This window comes from Astatotilapia calliptera, chromosome 22, assembly GCF_964374335.1.
Source record: "Astatotilapia calliptera chromosome 22, fAstCal68.1, whole genome shotgun sequence".
Classification (NCBI taxonomy): domain Eukaryota; kingdom Metazoa; phylum Chordata; class Actinopteri; order Cichliformes; family Cichlidae; genus Astatotilapia; species Astatotilapia calliptera.
In genome coordinates, this window is record NC_137442.1 from 11,649,267 (window position 1) to 11,672,386 (window position 23,120).

General features: G+C 43.8%; 1 protein-coding gene across 1 annotated transcript in view; it reads left to right on the plus strand.

Annotated features, from left to right (window-relative positions):
- The window catches only part of ext1b (exostosin glycosyltransferase 1b), a 126,549-nt gene that overhangs the window by 72,191 nt on the left and 31,238 nt on the right, over positions 1–23,120 (plus strand). Inside the window, exons 3-5 of the mRNA XM_080296401.1 lie at positions 15,932–16,025; positions 19,176–19,283; positions 21,196–21,315. Coding sequence (XP_080152527.1) covers positions 15,932–16,025; positions 19,176–19,283; positions 21,196–21,315 — 322 coding nt within the window. The remainder of the gene's footprint in view (positions 1–15,931; positions 16,026–19,175; positions 19,284–21,195; positions 21,316–23,120) is intronic.

Here is a 23,120-nt window from a genome sequence, read left to right on the forward strand (position 1 = left end):
GGGGGTTCCACAAAAGCCATAAATTGGCTTTTGGCCTAGTTCCATCTCATGCTCTACTCCCTGGCATTCTTATATAATGTAGGCTGCAAATATTATTCTTGCCTCAGATATTATTCTTTTGCTGAATCTGTCGGGCAGAAGGGATTTACTGTTGGGTTTCAGCATAGATGAGGTGCTTTTTTTTTTTTTTTTTTTTTTTTGTTCTTGGAAATGGTGTACAACAGTTCCAATAGTTTTTCTTGGTGCCACAGAGAGATGAGCCTATTTCTCTCCCGTTGCACAGGGCTTATTAGTTTTCACTGTCAGTCCCCTTCCCTCTGCCACTAGTTTCTCTCTGTTGTAGGAGCTCCGCTCTCAACAGCAGCTCATGATTGTCTGTGCAAAACTGTAAAGTGATTTCTCAGACTTATCACATTATGTGCTGTCCTGAAATAAGCATTATCTCCAACAGTGGGTCTTTATTCGAGTTACTCTGCAATCTTGGCCAGCAGGCTACCAGGAAAGTCAAGTTGTTTATGAGCCTTATAGCCGTGATTAATTTTCTTACAGTTAAGAGCTTTTCTGGGAATGCTAAGTGACTGTGGTTGATGGCTCTGGATCAGCTCGTTGGATAAGAGCCCACTGTCTACGTGTTTCTAATCCCATGTCTCTCTGCAGTGACCTTGTGGCCAAATTATGCCGCGGTCCACGTCGCCTGCTGGTCTCTGTGGCTTTTCCTGCTTCAGAGCACTCCGACACAGAGGGACATATTCTTTTCTCTGGTGTCTTCTCTTCTCGCTGCCATGTGTTCTCTCTTCATTTGGCCATCTCATCTTGTCTCAGCTTGTAAACGCTTCTTTTCCCAGTGAATCTCTTCTCTTCCTCTCTCGTCCTTCCTCTTGCCCCTGATTCTCTTCCCACATTGTTCAAGCCACAGTTCCCACAAGCCCCAGGGCCACAGCTGTAGTTCGTCTGTGTCTCCCCCCTGACCCTCCCCATGTAGTACTGGAGAACAGCTGTTCCATACACACACATACACACACCAACCAGCCAAGTGCAACGCTTCAGGGGAGGCCTGCAGTAGGGGCAGTAGGTTCACTCTTTGGCTTCATCACAGTTACCACACACACAGACGTGCACATACACACACAGATGCACACACACATTTGTTTTCTGACACGAGTGTGAATCTCAGCACTCTGCACTTGGACCACAAGACATAAGCTACAGATCATACGGTAAAAATGTATGCACACACTCCACGCACACTGACAGATTTCGACTATACACACACACACTTTCCCAAGACACACACACACGAACACAATGACCCAGACAGACACCACAACCCCCCCAGTCTAAGCCAACAAGATCCTCACTGAAAGGCTTACTCCTCGCTTTTGTTCCTCAGGGTGGGGACTACTGTGACCTTTGACCCAGGTTTCCTGACCCCACCCAGCTAGAGAGCCTAAGCGCAGTCATATGAGACCAGGTTAGTGCATCAAGATGTCACGACTGAGATGCATCGGTTGTAGCTGCAGGGGCTCTTCTCAGTGGTGACATGACAGAGGTATAAAGGAATGCATACAATGCAGTTGTAATAAAGCATCGGCATTCATTACTATCAGTCATTTTTAATACAGCAACATTGTTTGACTGGACTCTTTTCATCATTTGAATGGAGTTTTTTTATGCTTTGTTCAAAGTTTGCAATTAATGTTTAACATATTTTTTAAAACATGCAGAATTGCTGCACGTTTTAAAAAAGCTGTTCTGAAGGCATTTCTTGTTTTCACTTATTGAATGCCTCCTTGTTTAAACGCACACTATGTGATTTCTGCACCAAGGTATCTCTCAATCAAAACAATGGCTGGGAAACTTGAGGTTTCATGACTTTGCAGAGGTTTTCACAGTTTCAATTTAACTTATTAAGCTGCTGTATCTTTACGCTAGCCTGGATTTTTAGGCAGACTGGCCTTAATTTCCTTCATTTTAGGGCAGAGAACCCTGGACACAACCTTTGGATCTGTGCTATGCTGTAAATTGGGCTGAATCTAGACACTTTTTTTTTTTTTTTAGTCGATCACATTAACTTCATCCCTGCCAGCATCCATGCTCCAGCGGTTGCCACTGATAACTATCTGCCTGTATCAGGAACAAACTGTTCTCATGTTTTGTTCTTTTGGCACAGTGAGCGTGTTCTTCTCGGAGGGAAGTCTTTGGGACAGGTTGTGTTCAGGGCGCGATGGGTCTGCAGTGATGTTTCCTGTTCATTTCCTGAATCTGGATGAGTGAAGGTCCTGAAAGGATTGGAAGCTGGCACCAGTTTTCTCTGCAGCCCCGACTGTCCGTTATAGTCTCTCTGTGTTCGGTGGCCGATCCAATTCAGACAGTGATGGATGAAGAGAGAACGGACTGGATTATTGCAGAGTAGAACTGAATCAGCATTGCCTGAGGCAGGCTGAACTTCCTGAGCTGGTGCAGGATGTACATCCTCAGCTGGGCATGTGCAATGACAGAGTCTATGCAACTTTAAGCACTTGGAGATGGTGCACTCTTAAAACCTGAATTGTACCAATGGTGCTGGTGAGTTTGGTGGTAGAGGCAGTGCTGCAACATTAACCACTAATCACAGTGCAGTTTTGTAGGATTTGGACATAAGCTGCTGAAACTAATAAGGTAAAATATTGATCTGATGATGGAACTAGATGGAAAACAGATGGCTGTGACAGTCAGTTGAAAATGTCATGAGGATCCATTAAGTAGCTCTCAAGACATTTCAGTCTGAGACTGGCTAAGATATAGGAAGCTGTTATGTATTGAAAGCTGCACTCAAGGCTTTATCATATTCCCATTATTTTCATCATAATCGTCTCATTTTAGACTGCGCTTTGTGGCACTTTTGTTGGCCATGAAAAAGGATTTCTACAAAAGCATGCATTCATAAATGCTCAGTACAGACAGACTGCATCAGGTATTGTATTGCCATCTTTTACTGAAGAAAATCCAAACCTCACCAATCCCCCCAGGTCTAATTTTTCGGGCTCGGGCCCAGTTTATGGCATCCATTCACTATTTCCCAGCAGATTTCCTGCCAGGAACACCACAGCAGCATGTGTCAATTGTCATGCACAGACTCAAAGTTGATGGGTCACAGTTCAGCACTAACACACAAAGCTACATAGCAATGCATAGACCGATAAGCAGACTAAGATGAGCTCTCACAGATACACACAGACATATGTAGACATGCCTTTGCTGGTGGAGCCTTGGGGGCGCTGGCTGAATATGAATGTAGACCTCCAGCTGACATCTATCCATGATTAATGAGAGAGTATGGGTTAAGTTTTGGCTCCCTAATGAATACGGCTTGAAAAGTTGAAGAGCCTATCAATATTTGACATGTCTCTTGAATATGTTTGCATAATTGATGCGGGAATCTAAATTGAATCATAATTGCATCATTGTGGATATTTCGTCCTCTTTCTCTTATTATTTTTCTCACCCTTTGTATTCCACTGCCCTCTGTAATTCTCTCAAGGCCAAATATGGCCCCTTCACTCAAACACATGCGGTGCACACACACACACACACACACACACACACACACACACACACACACACACACACACACTCAGATGGGTGCCGACAGACAATCAATGTGATCTCAGGGTGTGACTGACACATGGCACTGATGAACCCACTGGGTAGCGTATCGCTCTGCTTGCCTCTGCGCTGTGATTGACAGCTGTACCTCCTTTCTCACTTTCTCACGCACACACGTGCACACCCTCTGAGCTCCGACTGTCTCAGGCGTCATGCTGCTCTCCAGTGTCATGCAGGGATGACATACTCTGTGTTTGATGCTGATGTCAAACTCACTATCAAATGATTTTGTGTGTGTGTGTGTGTTGAGGGAAAAAAAGAGATCTGTTTTTAATTAAAAATATTGGCTCATATGCAAGAACGAAAAAGCATATATTTTTTACTCTTTACTTTTTTTTGTTTCCTTATGTGGGACATTCACAGTGAACTAACAACAGGGATCGCAAAATCGCTAGCCCGACGTCCTGGAGCTAGTGATATCTCCCGTCAGGCGACCAAAATCTATCTCAGCACTGCCCGTCGGGCTATATGATAACCCGACGGGCGGGGCTGAAATAGTAACATAATATAATGTTTAAAGCAGCGGTCTCCAACCTTTTTGGCGCCACGGACCGGTTTATGCCCGACAATATTTTCACGGACCGGCCTTTAAGGTGTCGCGGATAAATACAACAAAATAAAACTAGTACCGGTACCAGAAAAAGGAGATTTATTCATAACACACGTGAAAAGACCCAGGAAAACAGAGTTAACGATAAAAACGCTAACAAAATAACGCTGAAAACCGATAAAAACCCTGAAAACCATACATTTCACACCTGAGCCTCAACTCTCGCGGCCCGGTACCAAACGACTCACGGACCGGTACCGGTCCGAGGCCCGGGGGTTGGGGACCGCTGGTTTAAAGCACTTCTCAATGTATTGATTAAATCATAGAATACTCACCTCCTTTCGTCAAAATTACATATTTAGAAGTTCTTTCAATGAAAAATATCCATTCGCCACTTGCAAGCTCACACCACTCCACTCTTCCCTTGCGTTTGCGAACCCCAGTTCTCCTACTGCATATAGGGGTTCCATTTGAAGTTCCCAGTCAGAATTTTTAACTGGAACGCCCCCCACACTAAGCAGTAAGTTACACTAACAAAAATGGTGCCAGTCTGCCAAAGTAAATAAGGAGGGCGTGAGAGAGGAGAGGAGATAAAAACCTTTTGTTACCTTTACAGTCAGATAACATATCGTCGTTGGGACGAACTGAGACTCCAGAAGCATTGTCTTAGCTTCACCCGTCTGCTTCACTTCACTCCACCCTGTGAATGCCTGCTTCACAGTGGTACATGGTGGGAAGAGAGCAGTGAAATGGGGAGCAGTCAAAGCAGGAGGAAGGACTCGTACTGCTGAGCTGAAATGAAACAAGCGTGAGCGCAAGCAGATAGCATGACTTCATTGTCGCGGCTAACAATAGGCTGGTAATGCTAGATAAACCTTAGCCCCACACTGAATGTTGACAGGATTAATTTCTTAAGCTGGCGACCTGTCCAGGGTGTATCCCAGCTCTTAGGCCTAACAATAGCTGAGATAGACTTCAGTCCCAACATAAGTGGAGAAGAATGGAGGGATCGATGGTTTTTAGCCTGCTAAAAATCCCAATTTGAACATGAACATTAAAAACGTTATTGTCGTCCCCGAATAGCTGCAACTTTGTAGCTTGGTCAGTTAAATTCCAACATAAACAGTCGGTGATGTCACCGCTGCTTCTCTAAAGTTTTCCAAAGCTGACATTTCAAAGAGGGGCAGACGTGACCGACGACAGCACATCTCTCCGTGTGAGTCCACGTGCAGAGCCGTCCATTTACTCATGGTGATGCTCTGGTGGGGTCTTAGCATTCTATGATTGGCGGTGTTGTGCTGAGGGGACCCAGGTGGCTCCGAGACTGGGTTTAAATTCTGATTTAGAGAAGTCTTCAGAGGGATTGCATTAGGATGTATTTGTAGACAAGAAATTAGGTGTGATTAAATTTCTGCTCACCTATTGGAGGAGAGTCGGACCAGCCTTTGCTGGCAGATGGGACCATGATAATGGTCGATGGCGCTTTGAAAATAAGGGGGTTAGTGTCTGTGTAGTACATGCATATTAACGTGGAGGGAAGAGTGACTGAATGTGTGTGCGAGTAACTCAGTGTGGGTTTTTGTGTGTGTGTAGTCTTTAGGCTCTTCAGGATTTTGGATAATGATTTGCCAGGAAAGAGCCTGCAGCGACCATAATGTGGACTGAAGGAATTGAAATATTTGTCTCCCTCTCTCTCCCCGAGTCTGTGTACGTCAGATGAAAGGACATCTCGGTGAGGGGTAGCTCCAGACTCCTCCGCGCTCCTCACTTTGGCGGCTCTGATGACAAAACGTGTCAGTGTTTTTAAAAAGAGGCCCGCCGCAAAGCACGCGCTGACATGTCTAAATCCAATAGTGTCTCACGCACATAGATCTGCACACATGTACACACAAGCCACCGCGGCACAGCGAGGCATCCCGAGGGCCATCTGGAAGAGCGGAGCGAGGCACAGCTGGTCTCCGGTGAACATCCACGGAGTCCGAGCCCCTCCCTCATCCACGAGATCACACAGCGAAGCGCCGGCCGCTGACGTGAAGCACGTCTGCGTGCAAGTGTGAAGTGCAATTGTTGCGGTCATCTTGCACCCCTCACCCCAGAGCAGCCCTGCGTACGTGTGAGGAGCAGGCATCGCCTAGTTTGAAATCCACCTCACTTCCATCCCCCGGAGAGTTGAGAGTGTGTGCATGCAGTTTGGGACTTTGACTACTGTGCAGACACTAAATGTAACTGAAAAATTGCCTCCATCTGTTGGCAGTGGAAAAAATCTGAGAGGACAAATTGAAAAGATTGCAAGGATAAAGCTGTCATACTGAATTAGTGTCGTGGCAGGAAGACTTCTTGTTATCGGGGTATTTGTAAAATATTCAGGCTTACACGTGCGGTGGGGGTGGAGGGGGGTTTGAAGGGGACCGTAGCTGAAGGGAAAGAACAGACTGCTGACTTGAACTGATTCAGGAGTGCATACCAAGTGTGAGTCTGCATGTATATGAGCCCCGTCTTTATGTGTGGATGTTTTTTTTTGGTTTTTTTTAATGTATTTAGACTAATTTGACACCCAGCACCTACAGCTATACTCACTTCCAAGATCTCATTTGAATAGTGACATGGATCCAGTACAGCTGTGCAAACTAGCATAACATCTTAGAAACTCCTGATGCCTTGTTATGAGTTGAGTTCAAAATTTGGCTGCCTGGAGACATGCTCACACACAGCGAGATGGTCTATGTGAAGCCTGCACACACATTTTATTTATGCATGCAACACAGCATTCGGTAGCTATGAAGAGACGTGTCCAGAAGTGTTTCGGGGGTTGTTTGTGTGACTGTAGGCGCTCTGTATTCACACAGTTTAAGAGGGACGGAGAGATAGAGACAAAAGGAGCAACAGAAATATTACCTTGGATCTGTCGGTCAGCAGTTCCCCCTCAAGAAATAGCTCTTGACGGGTCAGGAAGGCCTGTCACATCGTGGCCCTGCTCAGATCTTCTACATATTCAGGTGAAATCTGCTCAAGATGGACTTTGGTGTCATTTATCAGAATGCACGCTGAGATCGGGGACTTCTTTGTTTTGTTAGCTCCCACATGTGGGCTAACAGATGTCCTCTTGTGATGCAGTCCTCATCTCCCTAATAACAATATTTGCTGTATTACAAACTGGATGTGTTTGTCTGGTTAATTTCTAGTTTAATGGGGTTAAACTCTTGTTGTTAAATATCTTTGATTTTTGGCCCATCGTGCTCCTTTCGTGTCAGTGATTTGTACCGAGGACGTTAGAAATGAGTTTCGTTAAAGCTGGGGTCACTGGACTGACAGGAAACACCGAGACTTCTACATGTTTTCTGGGCTCTGTTTCTAGGCTTTTATTTGTAAATTCAAAATGGACAGTACTGAACGGGCCTATCGCTTCTTTGATATGACCTGTAGTTGCATTTCCAGGGAGCTGCACTTCAGGTTACGGCATAGATCATGTAGGGGTTCAGAGAGGTTTGTGGTTATGACGTAGCTACAGAGCAGATTAACACAAAAGTATGAATCCCTTGTTATTCTGATCTAGTAACACGTTTGATGTTTTTTATCCTTTGTTGGTAGACTGTTACCATGTGTTGCTGGGAAAATTAGATTCTTAAACTCACTGACTGATCATCGATGGTCAGTAAAGTTACAGACGATGGCCAGTAAGTGCTGAAAACCCATTTAAAATCAGAACGACCCCTTTGCACTCTCCTCTTCTTATCTTGTGCCACGGTAGTTCAGCAAAAAAACCTTCAGTCAGTCCATATTACAGCACCAGAACTGCTGGCATTTCAGCCTCAGTGGTTTTTTGGGGGGTTTTCTTTATGCTGCCATATATGTTTGCGTACATCTCTCACGTGTGGCCAGCACTAAATCTGCTGCCCTTGAAGGCGGACCTCACCATCATCATGGTTGGTTGTCCACAGAAAGCTCGTATGTTTGGCCATGCGGACTCTGGGGTCATGCCACGCTAGAAAGCTAATAGGAAGTAGCATAAGCTGGCTAATGAGCTCTAATTAGGCTAATGAATTAGATGCACAGTGTACTGTAGGCGTTAAAAGAGCAGATGAAGGGGAAGATGGGAAAGAATGGACAAGCACAGATCAGGATGCGCACATACAGTTGCTGACACATGCTTTTTCCGTATTGCCACAGGGTAAATAAAAAGCAACGATTAAGAGGGGGAGGACATAACACACGCAGGTGCTCTCAAGCTCATATCTCTCACTATATGCATGTACGCACATTATAATCCTTAACTAAACACACGACATATGTAGATAAACACAGCCAACACACACACACACACTCCCCCTCACCAAACACACTCTATCTCAGTTAGTCAAGAGCCAACAACGTCCCCTTTTCTCCATAAGCTCACTTAGCCTGCACATCTGTCGTATTCTCGTGGGAACACACACCACAATATGCTTCAACTTAGACACTCGCACTTTTACGGGGAGTACGAGGCTCCTGTTTAATTACTGCTGGAATCTGTCCTTAGTCTGTTTGGTAGTTATTTACCAGACAAATGGGCACATCTGTGAGATGGTATTCATAAATCTAAATAACTTTTCATATCCCCTGATTTTTGACTGCTATATTTGGAGGTTCACTTCTATTCTTATGCGCCAAAAGGGGCCAAGTTGCAAGACACCAGAGCTTTTTTTTAATCATGAATTATTAATCAGATGAGTCAGAGGTCTTTATTAGATCATTTTCCCTTTAACAAAACCTCAAGCGCATACTCTCAAACCCGACTACAGTAGAGTAGAAAAAAGAAGGAGAAAAAACTTTCCAGGATTGTGTTCCAGCCATCATCAGACCTCCAGACACCTATTCTTCCACAGACTCTCGCAAGACTCGCACAGAAACCCACTTTGGAAGACAATTAGAAATTATCCAGAGAGTGGCAGAGGGAGACAAGAGAGAGGTCCGGGAGGCTAATGTAACAACAGTCTCAATAAGCAGTAAATTGGATCTCTTTCTCTCTGCTCTTTGCAAGACACTGAGGTTTTGTGTTTTCGTCACCCTGGAGCTCCATGTTTAGGCAGTGGACAGTATAATCGACTGGTGGGTGCCTGCACGGCCACAACGGCAGGAAAATAACCAAGAATGAGTCCACTGTGTGCTCTTATAGATTTGTGGTCGTTGCATAGGCTACTAATACAATCTGGCTGTTGGTAGTGCATCACCCGCAGCATAATACTGTATGGAAGTAAACAGCAAGCAGAAGTCATTTATAAGTCGTTGCGCCGTGGAAGCCAGTGATTTTTGTGAGCAGATGGCAACAATGATGAGGAGAAAAGCAGACGAATTTTTAATTATAGGTGCGTGGATGCGCTGCTATTAGTGCTGGGGTTGTGACAAGCTACTTTCAACTATATCTGTCACTGCCTCTCTGCAAGGCTCTCGCAGCCGGCTCTCAGGTCACACACAGAAAAGTCGTATTCATTTCTCTGACTGTTTCCAGGTTGCAAAAAATACAAACTGCATCTCACTTAGGAAGACACGTGGAAATGAAATGCATGTTTGGATGTTCTTCCTTCATTCATCTTTCACCTTATTTACATACGTAAGATTTCTTTATTAATCTAGCCATATTTTACAAATCCAACTGGCTACATGATTATTTGGGTTACTTAAAAAAAAAGACTACAGCTGTCTGTCCTTAATTTAGTTTAGGCCTGTGGGAAATCCTGCCTTCCTAATTTCTTATGTTTCCCAAATTTATTGGTTAGTTTTCATGCTTAAATTATTTCCCGTCATGTAAGTAAACCATATCGGTTTATTAGACCAACAAGGAGGCATAAATCTGTGCAGGGTTATATTTTAGGCAAAGAATTGATCATCTATTTTGAAATCTGAAGCCGGCATGTGTCCGCTTTATTTGTGAAATTAAATGGCTAATGAGGGTGTCGTGGTAACAAGAAAGGGAAGCTATGGATTTACTGGTCATTATGCCTTAGCCTGTGGCCACCAACTATGAGTAGTGACCTGAAAGAATAACATGGCTGATACAAGCTTGGAATCAGCTTCCTCTGTGGGGTGTTCAGGCTTAGTCTTAGAGACAGGGTGAGGGGTTCGGAGTAGAGCGGCTACTCGGCCACTGCATCTGCCTCCTGGATGCCTCCTGCATGCCTAGGTGAGTTGTTTAGGGCATGCCCTATCAGGAGAAGGCCCAGGGACAGAGATGGGACATGCTGGAGACATTATATGTCCTGGAAGAGCTGGGAAGGTGGAGAGGGAGGTCAGGGCATTACTGCTTAGGCGACTGCCCCCATGACCGAGATAAGAAGCAGAAGATGTTGTACCAGCTGATTATACCTTAGTGGAATGGAGGGGTAAGCAGATTTCAGTTTCCCTCTCCACTTTCACCTTGTACCCCCCATCTGTCTGAAAGACGCACCTTTTCCATGTAATTACGTTGCTACAAATAAAGGCACTTAATGACAGGTTGCCATGGTGAGTGTGTGTAGGCTCTTGACATTGGGGTTGGTGAAGAAATGTTACTTAACTGCTTTACACTTGTTGTACATTGGGGAAAACGCACACACTCAAAAAATCTTGTTTTCTGGACACTTTCTGTTTCCCGCTCCCCGAATTGTTGGCTGCAAATGTGGCGGCTCGCGCAAGTGTCTGAAAAACATAAACACACGATCACAGCCTGCAGGCATGCAGCTAGGAGGTGTTTTTTTTTTTCCCCCACCGCTAACTCAAGGACACAAAGAGGAGAGAGAGCCGGCAAGAAAATAAAAGAGAGACAGAGAGAGCGAGAGGGGGGTGGGATAGAAGGAGATGATGGTAAAGGAAGGCTGTGCAAACAAACAGGACATTTAAAGGAAGGAGGAACGTGGGTTTGTCCACCAGGAACTCGCCTCCTAGAGGTCTCGTCATGAAACCTCATCACATCATCTAAAACCACCAGAACTCTCGTGAAAAGAAAATTATCGGTTTTAGGCACAATCCCAGTCGTACGATTAAGGTGCAGAGCAGGTGGATCATGTGGGAGGGAGCCAGCTGTCACATCCTACCTAAAATCTGCATCCAATAAGCCAGTGATTTCCTCGACACTTTCTTATAGTGGTCTTAAGATATCCCAAAACCTGGTGCTAAAAAAGTTCTTTCCATGTCCGGCTGTGTCGGATAAATGGCAAACATTTGTGTCGCATTAAACATGTGACAAAGAAAAGTGCAATGGCTGGATAAAACATGCTATAGGGCTGTTGCGTGTTAAATCCCACATTGATATTCAGTGCCATCAGCTGCTGGTCTGTTTTGTGGGCTGTTGCGTGCACGCACACACATACGCACACGCGGGGACACACACACAGATTGTCCAGAGAGACAGCTGGTGTGAAAATATGGGCTAATATAGCTTCTTCGTCTCCATCGACAGGTGACGGAACGTCAATGTGAGGGCGTGCAGCTGTCGCTTGTTCTTGCGGCGCGCGCGTCTGCGAGTCTGTGTGTGCGATAACTGTGTTATGTGCTGTGCAGAACGCTGCGCCTGTAGGTGTGAATGAGGGTGGGATTTTTATCACAGGCTGTCATGTCGCCGCACTTTATTAGAGCTCGGCTGGAGAAGGGACAAGGCATCATCAGCAGTCGCCCATCAGTGTGTATGTGTGTGAACAAGAAAGAGGGAGAGAATTGACTGGCTTCTACCTTTGACCTGTCAGCGTGGGCCATAGTCAGAGAAACACACCAAAGGCAGCATCAGCAATCACCTTCACACTTCCTTACGTGCTACAGCACAGCCGCTCTGTTATCAGTAGAGTAGAAGATACATGTAAAAGTAATCATGCAAATGCATTACGGGCACCAGGCTACTGCTAATTAAAATGATCGTGTTTATGCTTTATGCCAGTTTATCTCCTTCTTATCTTCTTAATGCTAAAACACGCTATCAGATCTGTCATTGTTGCAGGAAGATTTAGTTTACATTGTTTTGATTATTGTCTTCATCACATGTGGTGTCATGAAAATATGTCTGAAGATCATTTATGAAGGATGCTTCCTTTCTAATGCGCCACTGGCTGGTAATTTACCTTTGACTATACATTGTCTGGGAGAAAATGCCTTGTTGATGTTAGAGGTCAGAGAAGAATAGCCAAACTGCTTTTAGCTGGTAGGAAGGCAACAGTAACTCAAAGAACCAGTCGCGAAACACCCTCGCTGCAGGAAGGAGCGCTTTCACAGATCATTCATCCCAACAGCAGTTAGACTCTATAACTCCTCAATCACGATGTCATAAGTCACTGGGCATTGTGGACATCCACAGTCACCACTTCATGCATAATGCACCTTCTATGTGTATGGACGTGTGTATGCATATGTATATTTAGTGTGTACCTGTGTGTGTGTACGTGTACATGTCTATACTTATAGATATCTATTACTTACATAGGAATAGTAGTGTCTTGCATATTTCCACAACCATATCCATAATCACATACTTTGTATGCTACCGTTGTATATAGTGTATTATCTTACTTATTTTATATTTGTTTGTATTTTATTTGAGTTTTTGTATTTTCCTTCTGCTATCTGTACCTGAGCTGAGGTAAAGCAAAACTTTCCCATCAATAAAGTCTTATCTTATCTTGTTACAACCAACGCAGAAGAGCGTCTCTGTCAAAACTTGCCACAGATGGGCTACATGTTCGGGTTTTAGGCTCAGAATTTGGCGTAAACAACACAAAAGCATATCAGGCTGCTGGTGGTTGTGTAATGGGGCATATCTTCTTGGAACACCTGTTAGTATTGTTGAACATCTTTTAAACAGCACAGAGTAACCGACTATTATTGTTGACCGTGCCCGTGTCTTTATGACCACAGTTTACCCGTCTTCTGATGGCTGCTTCCAGGCAGATTGTAACATGTCACAAAGCTCAAATAACCTCAAACTGGTTTCTTGAGCATAGCGATGAGTTCACTGCAGTTAGATGGCTTCTACAGTCACCAGATCTCAATCCAATACAGCACTTTTGGGATTTGGTGGAACAGGAGATTCTCATCATTGAAGTGTATTCGACAAATCTGGAGCAACTGTCTGATGCTATCATGTTAATATGGACCAAAATCACTGACGGGTGTTACCAACACCTTGTTGACTCTGCCACAAAGGCAGCTGTGAAGTCAAAATGGGGTCCAACCTGGTGTAACTAACGCATTAACATCAGCATTTCCGTGTCAGGGTCAATTATGGGGACATTATAGCAAAAAAGTCATGAATTACCTCTTATTTTTATTTTATAAAAAGTAATAAATTACTCCTTGAAAGATATAACATTACTTCCGCATTATTGGGCAAGATTGCCTGAAATGCATGATCGCATAATAACCAGCTGACGATGCAAGTCCTAAACTGGGATTATTCTTTCCTGTACTGCTGGTGATGGACTTCACGTGGACTGTTAAAGAAGTACAGCAGTGATGTCTGCTCAAGCTTCAGCTGTCTGTGTCCGTGTCTGCAGCAGAGTTTAATCTAGGCCTTAGAATACGTGCCCACACACTGGAAGAAATCCCTGTCCTAATGAGGCCAGAATAATAACAAGATATTTCTTTTGGAGAGACAGGTATGGGTAGAAATGGAGGCCACAATTCTACAAACCTGACTGCTCATCACAGCTTCTCCTACCCGTTGAAAATCAAGCTTTGGCTCCTTGACTGAGGTCAACATCACTCTGGGTCCAGAGTTCTTCGTTACTGGCTTTGCAGATGCTCAGAAAGAGTTAATGTTGTGTTAGATGCTGCTGTTTCTGGCCCGGAAAGTCATTTGTGCTTCACCATTACATTCTCATCCTTTTTTGCAATAAAGATTAACGTTCATATCTCCATTGCTCAAAAGTTGAAGACGCTTCGTCCTCCTGTTGTGCAGAGAGTTTAAAAACTTACCAGCGTAGCAGTTTGAGTAAGTTTAGTGTGATTATAGAATTACAACCTATTACAGTGTTAAGGAAAAAAGTGTCATTACAGCCAACGCTGGTCTGAACACACAACCTGTCAAAATATGAGAAAGCACCGAGCATGCAAACATGAACGCATAGACTGATGCACAATTTGTCTATTTCTGATGCACACACATGCACGCGCAGAGCCAGCTGTGTGGTGGAAGCAGGTGTCACTCTCAGCTCATTACCCCTGGCTGGGTTGATCACCCTGTTTGGAAAGCAATAAGATACACCTCACTGGAGAAATAGAGGGATGAGCAGGGGAAAGCAGAGAGAGGAAGATGGGGAGGGTGGGAGCTTCGGCCTCCTGCTCCGAGAGATAAAAAGAACCGGGACAGGTAGCAGACAGAAGAGGGGAGGTGTGCACAGGTGGATGTGAATCTTGAGATTGGGGGAAAGAGAAGAAAAAGGAAAAAGATGTAGAAAAGCTGTGAGAAATAAATGACAGGAAGTGGAGGACAACATAGGTGGAAGGAAAAAGCAGAAAAGAGGAGGCTCGGTGGAAAAAGGCAAAAGCAAAATCAGACACTCTGGGGACCTTAAATAATAAAATAATAATAAAATCAACTCGTGGTTTTGTTCTTGCTGTGATTTCGCACATACACCTTGTTTTCCAGGAACAAGGGATTATTAGCCAGCTGCTGACTTGTTAAACCCACTTTACAATACACAAAAAGCAACGCTTTAAATGTGAGAACTCCCCTTTCTCTTGAAATCCCTCAGATAATTATTGTATTTTACCTTGTTAAAAAAGTTGTTTGAGCCCTCCTGATATAACTGTTTGGTTTTTATGTCATTAAATGTGTGGGAGTGTGTGGAAAACTACATGCATAACAGTAGCGCTGCAAAAGAGCAACATTGTGATGCATCATCTTCTTGCAATCATTCAAAATATTGTAATATGAATCAAATTCTGCTTTTTGGCTCTTTAGGACAGTTTTGTTGATGTTGTTAGTTACACAGATTTCATACTCTCATAGATACTAAATAATTGCAGTATGATAATCACTGTGTCATGATAACAGCATTATCATGGGCGATGATTCCAGATAGCATCGTATCCAGAGTCACATCACAATTTCCACCCTAATACCTGTTGTGGCAAAGATTTCATCCCTTCATCAAACAATCAAACAATTGTCTAACTGACTGATGAGAACTAGCTCATACAGCATGCAATCGTCTAATCTGTAAACCGGTGACACGTGACTAGAGACACCACTCTGACTACCACAGGTTGCTAGAGAAAGATGGGCAGTCCCAAACCAGATGGTGAGTGGTTGCTGGCAGTTGCTAGGTGCAACCTTTTCCAATTGCAATTGCGTCTTCTTCGGTCAGTAACAGATGCAGTCGACAGTAATGTGCATGCAAGACGGCGACTTGTCTGATGACGCTCCCCAACAGCTCACTAAGTGGTGGCGGTGAACCTGGAAACGGACGAGTAACAGTTGCACCTTCTGCAGCTTTTTGGTTGCACTGGCAAGGCAACGTGTTCTGTTTCTAACCATTCAGAACCCTTACAGAGAGCTAGTGAAACTGTGGCTACAGGGAGATCTTTAGGTGCAGCTCTCTCTTTGAGACTGATGGTGACAACTGGTTGGGAATACACATTTTCCGTTAGCCTCCCGTGGTTGTCCATGGGAGGATGACTTGTCTCCAGGCCTGTGTGGCTGATGATCACTCACATGTTTTTCTAAGCCCGTTCCTTTAGTGTCATTTTCACATCAGTGAACTCACAACACGTCTGTGTGTGTGTGTGTCCCTGCAGGTACGACTACAAGGAGATGCTCCACAATTCCACTTTCTGTTTGGTGCCCCGCGGCAGACGGCTGGGCTCCTTCCGCTTCCTTGAGGCGCTGCAGGTAAACAAGCAACACACACATCCACAGCACTGCGAGAGAGCATTGCTCACTGCTCTAAATTCAAGCTAACCAGCAAATATCACTATGAAGAAAAATAATCACTACCTACACTCAACCTTCCACTTAGCATTTGTTTTAATGGTGCTACCTCTAGCATTAAAGGATCACTAGATCATTACCACCTTAATTTTCAGACTAATAGTGTAATTAATATAAACAAACGAGACCTTCGCTGAGAGGATTAGCTGCTGCTTCCTGCCTCTAAACACTGATATTCATTTTGCAGATACACTGTTAAATTGTTGCCTGACTTCATGAAAAAAAATAAATAAAGATGGTTTGTTTTTTTTATGCATTTGCATAGACATGCAGAGACCGTTTGCTAGCTTTTTGCTGCCCAGGTTTATATTAAGCTGGATTACGGGTGAAACTGCTGCACATAATAAACATAAGTCATCATAGTAATTTCCTAACACTGGCTCTGGATTCACCTCCAGTTTGCCTCTTCCTGCCTCCTTTTATTTACATGCGCCAATCGTTTTCTTTTTTCCTCCTCTCTGTTCATCCATTTCTGTAACTGCGCAGCACTCTGCATTACTACTGCACTGTCCTTTACCTCTCCTTACCGTACGCCGCTGTCCACAGAGTGCACTCACATAAGTGTGCTTATCTCACTATCAGCTGACACACACACACATGCACGCGCAGAGAACACTTCACTCAGGAGGCAAATTTGCCCTCTCCTCTCCTTTCTCCATTTGTCACACTCACTCCAACCATCGAATTCAAACCGTGACGACAAAGAGAGAGTATTTGCCAGCTTTGGTCTTTGCATGAAAAAGCAATTCTTCATAGAGGTCAGCGTGTGTGTGTGTGTGTGTGTGTGTGTGTGTGTGTGTGTGTGTGTGTGTGTGTGTGTGTGAGACAGCAGCAGCAGAGCCTGAGGGCCAGTTCTGGTTTAGCTGACACCTTTATGACCTGGGAGCGACAGGGCCGTCATTGACATCAAACCACAGACACACACGCACACACCAGCTGTTCCCCTGTACCTCTCCTCTCACCCCTCCATCCTTCTGCCATTCCTTTGCCAAAGGTCATCTGCGGCTTTACTAACTCCCCACCTCTCATATCATTCATATCTGTTTATCCGCGTTCATCTGCCTTTTCATCTTTTATGAATTCCCTTCATCCCTTCATCGTTCCTCGAGCTCACCTCCTTTTGAGTAATTAACACACCCGCTCCTAATGTCATCATTTTTAAACGTTGATGTGAAGACATGAAGTGAATAAAACAGCCAGAGCGGCCTGGTTCCTTTCTTTGATTTTCCAGACTTGTGAATGATTCAGACATTTTCAGAAATCAAATAAACTGAAACAGGGCGAGTAATTAAGGAATTCTTTTTGTGAACGTTTCACCTCTTGTAGTTCTTGTCGCAGCAGTGTGAGAAAATGTTTTTATGAATCTGGCTTTTTAAAATTTTTTCCACACATCTGTGGTTGAGTCTGGACTCCTGTGCTTTCAGTTCATAATGAGATATAGTTGGTAAATGGCCTGTATTTGTATAGCGCTTTACTTAGTCCCTAAGGACCCCAAAGCGCTTTACACCACATCCAGTCATCCACCCATTCACACACACATTCACACACTGGTGATGGCAAGCTACATTGGAGCCACAGCTGCCCTGGGTCGCACTGACAGAGGCGAGGCTGCCGGACACTGGCGCCACCGGACCCTCTGACCACCACCAGTAGGCAGTAGGGTGAAGTGTCTTGCCCAAGGACACAACGACCGAGGCTGTCGGAGCCGGGGCTCGAACCGGCAACTTTTCGATTCCGAGACGAACTCCCAACTCTTGAGCCACGATCGCCCCCCAATAGTTGTCTTGCTGTCTTTGCATATAGCCTGTCTATTAGCATGCAAATCTAGAAATGTTACGTCATACGCTCCTAAGATCCCAACAGGTTCATATTAACCACTTTTGCAACTATGAGCCAGTCAACATGGGTTTAAGTCCAAATGTGTCACATTGTTCTGTCAGAGTGAATGCAAAAGGAAAAAAGGCCGGTCGTGTCCTGTAGGATTTAAGCTGCTCTAATCAATATTAATCAGTATATTAATAGGTCACAGAACAGGTGCTGCACCTGTTGTTAGTAAACCTACATGAGCACCGACTCGCCCAATTAAATGCTTTTGTAAGCCATTTCTTCTTAAGGGCGTTTGGTTGGAATAGCACTTAATGTCACAGACCCTTCACAAGCTGAATGAGGGCAGTGGTGTAGTGAGAGGGTGGAGGGACCCGTTTGAAACTTATTAAAGAATAGCTGGTGTGCACATGGCGTCATTTAGAGGCTCAAGTCAAATAGATAGATTAGCTAGATTTAACATGTCAGATAATCCAGTAAAAAGTAGTCCAAAAGCAGCTGTACGTGCAATATTTGCTGAAACTAAGTAGTCGCCACCTTTCAAGGTGCACAGAGATGTTTAAATAACAACCACATCCACAGGCCTGTGGTTTTCCCCAGAGGAATCCATCATGAGTCATATCTGCAAATTTATAATTGAAAAGATGTTTGCTAAATATTTGAAATTTCCATCAAAAGTGTATTATTTAGAGGAAACTGTGGCTTATTTGTCAGGATTCGTATTTCTCATATCTTGGAAAAAATAAATAGGAGTGAATAAACTCCATGAAAGTTCAGGATCTAGTCTTAAGCTGGTACAGTTGACTGAGCAAAAAAAGGTATGTCTGCTTGGATCGTGGTTTCTTTCCTTCCATTGGTGTTTTTTTATCCACTGTATGTCCAAACCTAAGGGGGGCTTAATGGCTGAATAGTTAGGAATCTACAAGGCTCTTAACCTCCACCTGAACTTTTATTCTTTCTCTCTTCACGTTTCCTTTTCTATTCTTCTACCGGTCACATTGTCAAATAACGGGAAAAACACTAAAAGTAAACTCTTTCAATTCAAAGAAACTCAAACACAGATAATAACAGAGTGATCGATTATTATGAAGTCCAGTTATCACAGCTTTATATAAACAGAGCTGCGTATTGTCGCTGTAATGACGAGGATCAATATCCAGTAAATCAGCCGAGATTAGGCAGGTAGCAATGATTCCAGGCCTCACTCTCTGTATGTGTGTGTCTCAGGCTGCATGTGTACCAGTGATGCTGAGTAACGGCTGGGAGCTGCCTTTCTCCGAGATCATCGACTGGAACACGGCCGCAGTCATCGGCGACGAGAGGCTCCTGCTGCAGGTAACGGCCCGTAGACGCGCTCGCACAACAATCACATGCTCTGTATATCACCTGAAAGTGACACGGCGAAGAGAAACCGCAGCATTCCCACAACTGAAATCAGACTCTCTCTCTGACTCTCGATACCCTCGGCACACGCTTGGTCTTCACCATCTTCACCATGTTTGGTTTTCTAGCGACATGGCTGTTAACTAAACAAAATTCAAGCGGCATACCAAGTCCCAGACTGCTTACAAAGCCCCACATTGTTTTGTGAGAGGGCAAATAAATAAAACCACCAAATGGATTTCGTTGGAACGGCTTGAACTTCATAGGGGGAAAAGTAATTATACGCCCATTAAACCTTAATTTGAATGAAGTGTGTAATAATATTGTTTGACTTTGAGTTTTATAATGCAGGAGCTCCATCTCGGCTTTCTCTGTGCAGCTACAAACAGGTCTGAGACGTCCTGGATTGTTCTCCAGATTTATGTATTTTGCTGCAGTACAATGGGGCAAGGTGCACACAACACCCACTTAATATGTGTGTTTTTCACTAAATGTGAGATGCCTGTACTCTTTATTAGAGGTATTTATCGGAACCACAGAAATATCTAGAAAATATTGCTCGTACAGTGGATCTACCTCTCCAATAAACATGCTAACAGATAGAGGAATGTACTCTTTACTAGAGTGGATAAATACCGTTTATTGGCCATTATCTCCCCTTTACTGTGACAAATGGTCACAACAGAAACTACACATCTATTGGAACAAAGGTGTAAAACTGTCCATTAAATTCCAGCTGAAGCATTTAAAGCTTCTCTCTCGTAATATTGTTTGACTGATAGAGGCCGTTAACTTTATTCCTTCTTTCATGTGCTTTGTTTCCTTCATGAACGGCACATATTTGTCTCCTGTAAATGCTGCCGGTTTAAAACAAAACATTTTTTAAACCTACCTTGAGTTTGTGATGTCTTCCTCCCCTCATTCCCAGCCAGTCACGGCAGATGGTCGCCCCCTCCCTCAGCCTGGTTCTGCTGGAGGTTTCTTCCTGTTTAAAAGGGAGTTTTTCCTTCCCACTGTCACCAAGTGCTTACTCAAAAGGGGTTGTTTGAATATTGGGGTTTTCTGTGTTATCGTAGGGGCTCTATCTTAGAATGGAAAGAATCTTATTTGATGCTTTATGAATAAAACTGAATTGAACTGAGTTACACAAATAGGACTTCATTCTTGATTGGGACTAAATTCTGCCAGGTTAAAAAGAGACAGACAGAAAACACAAATCTTCTGATGTTGCTGCTATTTTTTACTAAAACTTGCTCTGAAGTCTTGAAGTTTTTGAAAAGATCTAAATCCTGGACCTAATCACTAAAAGTTCAGCAGCTCACTGCTCTCTGTGAAGGCAAAGAAAAAGTACACAAAAGAAGAAAACGAACAAAAGGTAGACCTGGGTCACAGGTATCATAACTTACCTCAGGTGACCTCAGCAGGTCACATGACAGGGTGGGGCAAGGTCTCACAGTGGTTTCACTCGTGGTGATGGTAATGATCCAGGCCCCCTTCTTACACCTTGGCTCACATGACAGCTTGCATGAATAATCCGTTGTAGTAGCAGTAGTACTCAGTAGTGGGTCCCAGCAAAGGGGGAAACCCCCACAAGGGTTAAGATTACATATCTGGAACTCCAGTTTTGTTTTTAGAATGAAGGAGACATAATTCCAGCTGCACTTTTTTTCCCCAAGCTCTAAAAGTTAGCATGACCTGGATGACTAAGAACCTACATGTACATGTAGTTCACATCTACATGCATATGTCTATGACTAGACAGTAGAAGCAGGTGCATATCCACAGCAAAACGTTTTCATGCCCAGATCAATCGTTCTTCAACAGCGATGTGCAATACTGATCGAATGCCGTTTGTTCTTTGCAGATTCCCACAACGGTGCGCTCCATCCACCAGGACAAGATCCTGTCCCTCAGACAGCAGACTCAGTTCCTCTGGGAAGCCTACTTCTCCTCTGTGGAAAAGATTGTTCTGACCACCCTGGAGGTGAGGAGTCAAGACGCACATGCACAGTTGTACAAACTCTCCTTCGTCCATTATCAGCCTTTCTCTCCGAGGGCTGCAGTGTCACTGCAGACTCCATAATCGCTGCGCTCTCTGTTTGGTCTGTTTGGTGTGAGGCTAAAAGTAAAAACAGAATTTTTCTGTGTTTTTTGACAGAGAGCAAAGAAAAAATGGAAATTGCGGAACGTGTTCATGTAGAATTTCTCACAGGCCGCTTTTTGTTTTTATTAAATGCTATTTTATGATATATCAATAGTAGTTGCAGCAATTGGCGGGGTAGTACTATTTATAATGCCACCAGTAGAGACAGTTACAGTGGCTTGCAAAAGTATTCGGCCCCCTTGAACTTTTCCACATTTTGTCCCATTACAGCCACAAACATGAATCAGTTTTATTGGAATTCCACGTGAAAGACCAACACAAAGTGGTGCACACGTGAGAAGTGGAACGAAAATCATACATGAGTCCAAACATTTTTTTTACAATCAAATAACTGAAAAGTGGGGTGTGCGTAATTATTCAGCCACCTGAGTCAATACTTTGTAGAACCACCTTTGGTGCAATTACAGCTGCCAGTCTTTTAGGGTATGTCTCTACCAGCTTTGCACATCTACAGACTGAAATCCTTGCCCATTCTTCTTTGCAAAACAGCTCCAGCTCAGTCAGATTAGATGGACAGCGTTTGTGAACAGCAGTTTTCAGATCTTGTCACAGATTCTGTGGGTGAAGTTTCTGAGGTCCTTTTAGGTCCATGGAAAGTTCTCACACATCCCTTTTAGCGTGTTTCACATCAGTGTAGTCTGCATCTGTGTTCAACTCTGAATATGACAAAAAGGCCAGAGGGTGTTTGAAACAATCTAGTTTATACAACATGTCATCCAAACACGTCTAAAAGCAAAAGTGTTTATGGTTGTTTCAAATGACCCCGCTCAAAGGCAAGGCAGTATGCCTGCTGGCAAACGCTGGAGCATGATGCGATGACAGAGGGATTTGGAATAACAGTGTGCTCATCTGAAGTCACTTAAAGTGACTGTAAGACTGTAGCTGTAAATAATTTAAAAATAAGAGCATCAGAGAAGTATTCAAAAGAAACCCTGCATACTTCCGCGTCTCGGCCAGACACAGCTAAATCATTCTCTAGACTGCTTGGTTCAAAAGGTCATAAAATGATGGGACTATGTTGGAAGCTAGAAATAAACAACTTAGGTCTGTAGGTCGTCACGATATTTTGTAGTTGGGAGGCAGAAGTGTGCATATTTATATGAGACGGTGGAAATACTGAGTTATTCTTGTTGGCAAGGTGCATCCTTAAACAAGATTTCACACACACAGATAACTGTTAATTAGTGCTTGTACAGTATATAAATGTCATACTAGAGTTTTACTCACCAGTAAAACCACAGCGCAGACTTCTCAGACGGTCAGTTAATACAAGCGTACAGGAAGCCATGTTATTTATCAGATAGTTAAATATCCTGAGGCACCGACATTACAAACGGCATTGACAGGTCCTCCTAACATGTCATAAGTATACGAGCCTGTGCTGATAACAGAGATGACGTAGAACAAGGATGTACCTTCAAGTTTCAGCTCTGGAAGCTGCTAAAATGAAGCCAGTGCACCTGCATTATTTCCAGTGACCAGCAGGGGGCTACTCTTGTGGTCCTGATGAGATTGTTTTCTAATTTGCTAATTTCTGGTCTTATTAAATAAAATATGAGGTTTGATTTCTACATTCTGATCACCATTAGAGTGCAAAAGGAGCATACATTAAGATGTCAGAGCGT